Source organism: Rosa chinensis, chromosome 7 (assembly GCF_002994745.2).
Source record: "Rosa chinensis cultivar Old Blush chromosome 7, RchiOBHm-V2, whole genome shotgun sequence".
In the NCBI taxonomy this organism is placed as follows: Eukaryota; Viridiplantae; Streptophyta; class Magnoliopsida; order Rosales; family Rosaceae; genus Rosa; species Rosa chinensis.
Genome location: NC_037094.1, coordinates 29,921,985 through 29,932,806, shown reverse-complemented (window position 1 = coordinate 29,932,806; position 10,822 = coordinate 29,921,985). Strand labels below are relative to the sequence as shown.

Sequence of the window (10,822 nt, the reverse complement as noted above, 5' to 3'; positions counted from 1 at the left end):
AAACCTCGAGTACTAGTACAAGCATCCTCATAGAGAACATCCTGGATAATCACAGCTGTCTCATCTAACCAATAATCATCTAAGTAATCAACACTAGCAAGATGGGCCAATCTATGTGCTACACCATTTGCTTCACGATAAATAGAGCAGAGTGATGAAGAAGGAATTGAACGCAAATAAGCTTTACAATCCTCTATAATACACCCTACCTCAGATAAATCTTCTGTGTCTCTATTAAGTGCATCAATCATCATGGTACAGTCCGTTTCAATGTCCACGTTATCCATATCTTGGTGAATGAGTTGGTGAGGTCGAGAGGGAGAGAAATGATCAGAGAAAGTGAAGCATAGCGTATTGCTTCGATTTTCGAATATATATATAAGATACATGAAGCGTACAATATACGCGTATTAATTGTCTGTAATTGTGTTTTTTCTCAGCAATTTAGAGGTCTCTATGCGTACTTTTTAATATCCTAATTACACGGCGTATTTGTTAAAAATCAGAAAATGAAATTTCATCTCTACTACTCTACTATGAAGTAAGGACTGAAATTTTTCCAAAATTGCAGAAAAAGATAACACTTAAAAAATATCTTACCAACAATTGCATTAATCTATTTTTTTTTTTTTGAGAATGAACAATTGCATTAATCTTGTTTTCATAGAAAATTGAAATTCCAAATATCCAACTATCCTGAAATTCTAAAACGTACAGTTGAGATTAATTCATTAGGTGGTTAGAAATTGAAATCAATTGCAGAGTAATTAAGATTTCTTCTCCACTACTTGTTTTTTTTATACAAATTGTGATAGAGAGGAGTTGAAATTGAACTGAACTGCTTTTGTGAGCATTTGGATAGAAGCTAGATCACGTACTTCTCTTTGTTTGTTGCACATTATCGTTTTAATTTTTTTTTCATTGCATATCTGATTATCTGCCAATTTTTATCCATATCATGGGCATTCTAGGGAGTTCCATTTTTGGTAGAGCTTTTTTTACCAAATTTGGTGCCTCCCTGGCCCCCTTTATATATACTAGTAGAGATGAAAGTAATGTTGTTCTCTCTTTGAGATTTACTTTTTTTTTTATCTCTTTTTGGGTCATCATAGGATTTTTGAGACTATTATTTGTTAGTGATGTATTCATCTGAATTCATATATTTTGCACTTAAGACTCTAATTTATATAATTTACTTTGTTTTTGAGTCTTTAAACCTTCTTTTGTATGCTACCATTGAGAACAAACTAACTTTTCAATATCGTTCAATGTTTGTGAGGTAGCAGATTTTTGAAGAAATAAATGCAGTACTTAAAAACAAGACAATTTGCACGTACAAAGCGCGTATTGTCCTACACATCCAGTGGCCCCTCCTATTCATTTCTTTCAAATATGTAAGTGAGAAATTGTAAGTTGATATTCTCTCTTTTTCTAATTCCTTCGAATTCGGCAAGGTATCCAATTGATGATATCAGCACCACTTTTGACTTAGAGCATCTCCAACAGTGTTTGTTATAAACATAGCTAAAAATTGCTAAAAGTTAAATATAGCTATCCAATTTGAGAGTAGTCCTCCAGCAATGATAGCTATTCTTGAGTTAATTTAAATTTTGAAACGTTGAGGATTTTAGGTGAAGTTATTTTCTCTCTCCTCTCTAGCTATATTTAGCTAGAGTTTTTAGCTAAAGCTAAATTTAGCTTTTAAATAGGTATTCTGCTGGAGATAAAAGTTATCCCAAAATTTGTTAAATTTCAATTTTTTTTAAAAATAGGTATTCTGTTGGAGATGCCCTTAGGCATCAATGAAGGATGAAGGTTGTACTCATGCATAATACAAAAACCATTTTGGTCATATTGCTCATTCTGATAATGAAACTGTTTGCATGGTCACCATGATTTTTTTTTTTGTAATTCTTGACATTATATATTTTGGTCCCTAAATATCTGCCTTTTCAGGACCGAGAACCCTTGTCTCGCCTTCTTCAATTTCACTCTTGTCTATCTCACCCTTCACAGGGATGTAGCCAGGAATTAAAAATGAGTTGGGCTAATTTTGGAAAAGCAAGGTAGTCGATTAGCCTAAAGAATTCAAACCGTTGGCGTTTTCCAACACCACCACCATCTGCACTACAAAAGCAAGGTATTCGATTAGTCTAAGGTATTCAATTAGCCAACTGAAGTTTTCACCGTTTGCATAACTAAAGTTTTCAGCATGTTTTGGAACTATTAATATAGATAGGCTATATATTGATTTTAGAACCAGGTACGTTTTGGAACCAAAGTCAGACCAGCATATATAGTTCAATTATAGAAACAATCATAGATTGTGGGCACAAGTCAGACACAGAAACAGGAGGAATTGATGAAGGTATTCAATATAGGCCTGATTCAATAATAGGAAATTCAATTAATGTATGCTATTCCTCTAAGCAACTAGGCGACTAAGCCTAAGGTATTCAATTAATATAAGGGTTTTTGTCCATTTACCCCATTTTTAGAGATTTTTTTCCCACTTACCCCATTAAGTTTTTTTAATTCTCTCTTGCCCAAAACACTCTAAGGAGATATTCCCTAATATCCCATTAAGATTTTTTTTTTTTGTTTTTACATTTTTTTTAATACCATTTTACCCTCACCCTTTTGTACTTAGAGAGAGAGAGAGAGAGAATGGAAGAGAGAGAAACCATGGGAGACTTTGCCGGAGTCCAGTCACCGGCCGTCGGAATCCGGTCAACTTTCGCCGGATTCCGGTCACCGGCTGCCGCCCACCGAAATTTGCTGAAAATCTCGTCTGAAAGTTTTTTTTAGCCCCAATACACATCTATTGCCCCCTAATAGAGGGGCAATAGACGTCTATTGGAGTCTATTGCCCCCCAATAGGACTATCAGTTGCTAGAATAAGAACTAATCTCCCTAAATTTAGACAAATAAAACTTTGATTACAGATAAAAAACAAGGAGATTACATAAATTCAAAACGTCTATTGCCCCCCAATATATAGCCGTCTATTGCCCTCCAATAGAGGGGTAATAGACGTCTATTAGAGGGCAATAGACATTCAAAACTTTTTTTTTCCTTTCCTTCTGTCCCGTTACTTAAAAAAAAAAAAAAATTATTTGGGCACCCAATCACCTCTCTCCTCTGCCACAGCCTGGGTCGAGCCCCCGCGGAGTCCAGGAGGCCATCGGCGATGCCAAAGAGAAGGCGAGGCGTCCATGAGGCCATCGAAGTCGTCGTTGTCAGCGCTGGCCGAGCTGCAGCAGAATCCTGGCAAAAGTCGACCCGCACCGGCGAGGCTGTTGGACGTGGTCGAGCTTACCGGCGAGTTGCACGGAATCTGGGTTTTGCAACGGTTGGACTCGGTCGTTGGCAGAGCGACAGCAGTCGAGCTCACCTGCGAGTTGCAGCGAAACCTGGGCGAGAGGTCGAACCTCGCCGGAGTTTGAGATCGTGGAGCGATGAGAGAGAGAGAGAGAGAGAGAGAGAGAGAGAGAGAGAGAGAGAGAGAGAGAGAGAGAGAGAGAGAGAGAGAGAGAGAGAGAGAGAGAGAGAGAGAGAGAGAGAGAGAGCAGACGGAGAGGGATGAGAGAGAGAGAGAGAGTTCAGATCGTGGAGAGAGGAGAGAGACATAGAGGCAGATGTAATTAATTAATTAAGTGAATGGCAAAACTGTCATTTTGCTTTAAACAGGGTAAGTTGGAATAAAAATATGTTGCTGGGGTAAATGGGATAACTTTGCCTCATTTTGGTGCTTTTGGTCAAGAACCCTTAATATAAACCCACAAATAACTCCAAATTAAGATGGAAAAACAATCGATTAAGATTTAAGAGGACCTTAAGCTCTAGAACCAGGAGGGGTAGCCGCGTGGAGCAGTGGAGGTGGCTCGGTGAAGTCGCGGCGGGACTGAGCCTCAAAGTGAGTCATGGCTGCTGCGGGAGTGATTCTCACTTCTCAGACGGTGACTGAGTGTCGAGACCTAGTCTCCTCCTCGATCGCTGATGGACTTAGACACTTAGTATAGTGTTTCTTTTTATTTATTTATTTATTTTATTTTATTTTCTTTTTATCCCATATTATTTTCTTTTTCTCCCTTATTTGATCTATACCTACTTGACAACTTTTAGCCCAAAATAGCCATAGCTGTAGCTACGTCCATGACCCTTCATATATATATGAAATGGAAAATATACTCGAATTCCAAAAGAAGAAGGCAGCATTGATACACATATTATACATATTAGTGAACTGAACAAGCGTTAATTCATTATGACCCAAGTAATATTTTCATAAACATTATTAGGAAAACCAAGAAAACACTTTTTTTTTTTCAATTGAAAAGAAGGAAATTACAACAAAGTCCCTCGTATACAACCTATATTGAGACAATCATCAAAGGGGTGAGCATTACAAGCTGAGAGTGGTAGAGACTAGAGAGTGTAGGCAATAGCATCATCAAGGAAGTTGGTCTCTCTCTTGATGTGGTAACTGGAAAGAATGAAGCTGCTTTGAAAGCCAAATGATGTCGGTGCCAATGATGCCATGGATACTATCAATCAAAATGAAAATTTTTGAATCTCCTTTAACCTTCATGAATGATTGCCGCATGAAGACTTGCCGTTAAGGCTAACGCTTCATACGTCAGAACAAGAAAAGACGTTACAGAAGGAGGTTCAACGTCCAATGAAATTTATTCTTACATGCATGCTTATGTACTGCAGGAGCTTATGTGCGCCGTTCGTTGTTTCCCTAACAACTTGAATTCACAAATTACAATTCCAGAAAAATAGTAGCAGCGATAATAATTGAGATTCTTGTTATAATTCGATATGATACAAAAATGTAGCATGCATGATCGATGTAGCTGAGAAATGTCTGAAATACTTTAACGACCCACGGACTGTTGAAGATAAAAGTTAAAGATACTTGAGAAGGCAAATTAATAAGCTTGTTGTTGAGGTTGTGGTTGTGGTTGATCATGCTCGTCATGCGGAAGTTCTGGCAATGGTGCTTCAAGCTGGAGTACCTTAATAACTTGTTCAGTTTTTGGCCATCTGTTGCTGTTGGGGTTACTGTACCATAATCCCACAACTAGCAAACATAATATTCCATTTCCCTTTGCCCAAAAGTCATTTCCAATCTCTCATCAGCTACATCCAGAAGTCTCCCTTCAAGTTTAAGCGACCAAATCCAAAGGAAAAGTGGCACATGATATTCTCCATCCTGGTGAGTCCTCTTTCCACAAGAAAGTTCCAAGGCCACAACTCCAAAACTTAACACATCGGATTCTTTACTAGCCTCCCCCCATTTGAATATTCTGGGGGACATGTATCCAAACGTCCCTATCACCCCAGTAGTCTGAATCCGGAACTGTGGATCCACAAGCTTGGCAATCCCAAAATCACCAAGCTTAGTGCTGAAATCGTTGTCCAACAACACGTTAGCTGATTTTATATCTCTGTTCTTTATCGCTAGTTTATGTTCCTTGTTGCCAAAGGTCCAAACCTTTTAGAAGAATATACTTATGTGGTGGTTGATGATTTGGTACAATTAAAATAACCAGTTGATTCGCTTAATCAATGGTTTAGATTGACAATTTGAGCAAAATAAATTTGACAAATACTGGTAGTTCGGAGTTAGGACAAATGCAATAATGCATCTTAATATCTTATACAAGGTGAGGAGAAGAGACTGATTCAGAACAATGGACTGATTCAGACAGACAATTGAGTTTGATTGGAGTGGAACAAAATTCCTCTGTATATTCTAAAGCTTGGCTAATGATGCGAGGAGATTTGCAGAAGTCGGAATAAACTTTTCTTTTCGTCCAGGTTATTAGTTAGTCACAAAACAATGCATGTGATATGATTATCAGTTATAAGTTTGACTAAGAAACAAAAAAAAGAACATAAAAATCATGGTGGCCAGATATTCAATTATATACTGGCTTTTAAATCAAAATTGCCAGCTACCTTACCGAGGAAGAAAAAGTAGAAAAATCAAGGAAACCACAAGGTAATGAGAAATCTGAGAATATGCAGGTATAGAATACTAAATGAGCATCTTGACCATTTCTATAAGATGGTATTAAACCATTGGATATTAAGTAGAGCCAGCTATACCATATTGCGCCAACCATTTCTTTAGCACCAGTTGACCCTGATGCTAGTTGGTTTAACATATTAATTATCAACCCAAGTATCCTACAGAAACCTTTTCTACCGAGCTCTAACATATTTTCTTTGAAACACAACAACGGACCTAATAGATCTATCAAGCAAAGAAATGGCTGAAAGTGTAGTAACATTTTTAGTTTTCAAGCTTAAGACGTTACTCGAAGAAGAGGTGAAACTATTGTCAGGGATCCAAGTACAGGTCCAGGAAGTGGTTGATGAATTAGAACGCATCCAGGCATTCTTAAGGGTTGCTGATGCAAAGGAAGACAGTGATCCTCAGCTGAAAGTGTGGGTTGATCAAGTCAGAGATGTGGCTCATGAGATGGAAGATGCCCTTGATAAATTCAGGCATTCCTATTCACATGATCACGGTCATGGATTCCGAGCTTCCCTTCATAAGCTTTCTTGTATCATCAAGAAATGGAAAGCTCGCAGACAAATTGCTGCTGATATTGAAGGCCTAAAATATAGAGTCACGAGTCTCTCAAAGGGGCAAGAGAGATACAAATTTGTTGATCAAGCTGGCTCCACCTCTAGTCGTCAGGTTCAACATCAGTTCTATCGAGGGGATGCCATTTTACTAGAAGAGGCTGAGCTGGTGGCAATCGGCGATCGGAAAAGGAAACTTTTTGAGTTGCTTATGAAGGAAGAATCCACACGCCAGGTGGTTCCTATAGTTGGGATGGGAGGACTGGGAAAAACTACCTTGGTAAAGCAATTGTATGAGGATGCTAAAGTCAAAAAGCATTTTAAGGTACATGCTTGGATCACTGTCTCTCGATCATTCCAGATGAATAAGCTTCTTAGACACATGATCCATCAGATCTTCGACGTTATCAGAAAACCAGTTCCTCAAGATGAAGAAATTGAAAGCATGGACGACAACCAGCTAAGAGAGAGAATTAAAAAATTGCTGCAGCATAGTAGGTACCTGATTGTTCTGGATGATCTATGGAACAGAGCAGACTGGGATGCCATCAATCATGCAATGCCAAACAACAATCGTGGTAGTCGAGTAATGCTCACTACTCGCAATGTTAATGTAGCCTCTGCTTCTTGCTTGGGGAACCTTGAGATGATCTACCGTTTAGAACCCTTATCTCCGGAGGATTCTTGGACTCTTTTCTGTAAGAAGACATTTCATGGAGAGTCATGCCTTCCAAATTTGGAGAAATATTGTCGAAGCATCTTAAGCAAATGTGGAGGACTACCCCTTGCAATTGTCGCAATCAGCGCTGTTCTAGCTACAAAAGACAAGACAAATGTAGATGAATGGACTGCTGTTTATGGAAGTATTGGGGCTGAAATTCAGGAAAATGACCAGCTTGACAATATGAAAAAAGTGCTGTATCTCAGTTTCAGTGATTTACCATACCATCTGAAGTCATGTTTCTTGTATCTGAGCATCTTTCCTGATATCTACAAAATTGATCATATGAGATTAATTCGATTATGGTTAGCTGAAGGATTTATTATGGAAACTGAAGGAAAGACACCAGAAGAAGTTGCACAAAGTTACCTTAAGGAGCTATGGGACAGAAGTTTGATTCAAGCAACAGAAACAGCAACTGATGGGCGAGTTAAATCCTATCGCATCCATGATCTTTTACGAGAAATTATCATTTTAAAGTCTAGAGAGCAAAATTTTGCAGCAATAGTGAAAGAGCAAGGCACAATGTGGTCTGACAAAGTTCGGCGACTATCAATAGTTAATACATTGCAGAATGTACAAAAGAAGAGGACTCCATCTAAACTTCGCTCTTTGCTCATCTTTGGGGTAGAAGATTCACTAAATGAATTTTCCATACCAAAATTGTTTCCAACAGGTCTTCAGCTGCTAACTGTATTAGACTTGCAAGGTGCACATCTACAGGTGTTTCCAAAAGAGGTTGTGAAGCTGGTTTTTCTCAAGTACCTTAGCCTGAGGAATAGCAAGGTGAAACAAATTCCAAGCTCCATCAAGAAGCTTAGAAACCTAGAGACTCTCGACCTTAAACACTCCCATGTTGTTGAATTGCCTGCTGAGATTTTGAATCTCAAGCAACTTCGCCATCTCCTGGTGTATCGTTATGAAGTTGAGTCATATGCACGATTTAATGCCAAATATGGAGTTAAGCTTCCTGCAGGAATATGTAGCTTGCAATATCTCCAAAAGCTTTGTTTTATAGAGGCAAATCAATACAGCGGCGCTTTAATGTCAGAGATAGGGAGAATGAATCAACTAAGGAGGTTAGGCATTTTGAAGTTGAGAAAAGAAGATGGGGTAACCTTATGCTCATCCATCCAAAAGATGACAAATCTTCGCTCGTTGTCTGTATCTTCTGCAGAGATGGACGAGTTGATTGATTTGAGCTACATGTCCTGTGCTCCTGAGTTTCTTAGGCGACTGTACTTGACAGGTCGTTTAGCAAACTTACCACACTGGATTTCTTCACTTCAAAACCTGGTCAGACTGTTTCTAAAATGGAGTCGGCTGAAGGAAGATCCTCTAGTACATCTTCAGGGTTTGCCAAATCTGGTACATCTTGAACTGCTACAAGTTTTTGATGGAGAAAGCTTGCATTTTGAGGCAGGAGGGTTTCCAAGACTGAAGTTATTAGGCATTGATAAGTTAGATGAACTTCAATCAGTAAGCATAGATAAGGGAGCAATGCCTTGTCTAGAAAAGTTAATTATTCAGCGATGTGAATCATTGAAGAAGGTCCCATATGGCATTGAGCATTTAAACAGGTTAAAGTTGCTTGAGTTTTTTGATATGCCAAATGAACTAATCATGCTTCTACATCCAGATGGTGGAGGTGATCATTGGAAAGTCGCTCATGTCCCGGCAGTTTACTATTCCTATTGGAGAAATGATGGGTGGGATGTCTACTCATTAGTCAATGAAGGGGAGAGTTTTAATACAGGTACTTCGGCTGTGAGGAAGCTCTTTCGTAATATATTATGGAAGGCATAGTATAATTTTCTTATTTTAAGCAACTGCATAGAGTCCTGGAAGCAAGATCTGAGCCTCTAAGGACTGAACTTCTACCACTGCACGTCTGCACCTATCCGAATTGTTTAATTTCTTCTATTCTTTATGCCTTCCAAATAATTCTTTTGTTCAAGATATGGTTAATCTTTTGAAGTTGCTAGTAGCTGAATTTTTTACTGTAGTTTTTCTTGTTGTAACAATTTTAGAATATAGAGAGCGAGTTTCTCCCTTAGTTCAGCATTTTTCAATGAGGACAAACAATGCTTAGAAAATCCAAACGTAATGACCACCGATGTTACCGATCTATATTAGCAAAACTTCCAGTTGACAAAGCCATAATTACAAAACTGAGCAAATTTCCAATAACATTTTGCCACTGTTACCATTACTAATGCTCGTTGTTCAGCAGGGAAAGTGGGACCTTGGTTTTGGCTTCTGAATAAATGGCTCTAGATTTAATGAAAAGTGCCTTTTTTTTTTTTGGTGGTTCTGTAAAAGACATCAAGCTGCAGAAAAAATGATGGAACCAGATGAATGGGTTTGACTGTCAATGTTGATCTGAAAGGAAAAAAAAACTCATTCGAATATTCTAAAGCTTAGCTAAAGGTGTTATTACGTATTGATGAATCAGTTAAACTTCGGTTGGTTAAAATGGACCAGGAAGCAATGCCTCATCTAGAAAAGCTAATTATCCAACGGTGTGAGTTGTTGAAGCTAATTATTCAATGTGCCAGTTGTAGTAATCACGCCTCTATATCCAGATGGAAAAGATCATTGGAAAGTTGTCCATGTCCCAGAAGTCTATTATTCCTATCAGAGAGGTGGCGATTGGAATGTCTGTTCATTAGTCAATGAAGGGTTTAATTCGCGTACTTCTGCCATGAGAAGGCTTGAACGAAATACTGTATGGAAGGTGTAGTTTCAGGTTCTGCTTATAAACACATGTAAAGAATCCTTGCAAGCAACTTCTGAGGATTGAACTTCTACCACTGTATCGATCTGAATTATTTAATTTCTCCTATCTTTTTGCCTTCCAAATAATCGTCGACTGTTATTCAGGAAAAAACGCCTAAAGTTGTTTGTAGCTTACTTTTCTATTTTTTGTACTATTTTCTAGTTTTACCCATTATGGAGAGCAAGTTTTCTTCTCCTTTTCTTCAGAACTATCAGTAACATTCTTTTTTTTTTTTCAGGAGGTGGTAGGTATATGAGGTTAAAATTATTCTTAGATTGTCGCTTGACTTAATTGTTTCTTAATTGAGTGGACAGTTTAGAAATTGTTGTTAGGAGGATGTATTATGAGTTTATGATATACTGCTCCTGACAGCTACCTTTCTAAAATTATAGTTACCAAACAGTTTCCCAACTCCCACTGAAACTACCAGTTAATTAGCGTCTTCGGGTTGTGTTTGTGAAGGTGGGGATGAAATTGGTGGGTCTGGTTTGTGTTGGAGGTGAAGGTCGGGAAAGTTTGCCTTGAGGTCTAAGTTGTCACCGACTATTATGCAGATTGTTACCAATGCATAGTAATAATTGTAGAAACGTATGGTTGTTTTCAACCTGATATTATCAACACTCGAAATAACATAAAGGATAAACAATGCTTAGATACTCCAAACATAATCAACATCAATGCTAACTGACCTATTAGCAAAACTTACTGTTGACAAAGCC

General features: G+C 38.2%; 1 protein-coding gene across 1 annotated transcript; it reads left to right on the top strand.

Moving 5' to 3' along the window:
• Nucleotides 1–5,494: 5,494 nt before the first annotated feature.
• On the top strand, nt 5,495–10,242 carry LOC112176999 (disease resistance protein RPM1). The gene has a single exon (XM_024315145.2). The coding sequence runs from the start codon at nt 6,284–6,286 to the stop codon at nt 9,128–9,130; it is 2,847 nt and encodes a 948-aa protein (XP_024170913.1). The 5' UTR covers nt 5,495–6,283; the 3' UTR covers nt 9,131–10,242.
• The last annotated feature ends 580 nt before the right edge of the window (nt 10,243–10,822 follow it).

Coding starts and splice junctions, on each gene's coding strand:
- LOC112176999 (XM_024315145.2), top strand. CDS start 6,284: ATGGCTGAAAGTGTAGTAACATTTTTAGTTTTCAAGCTTAAGACGTTA.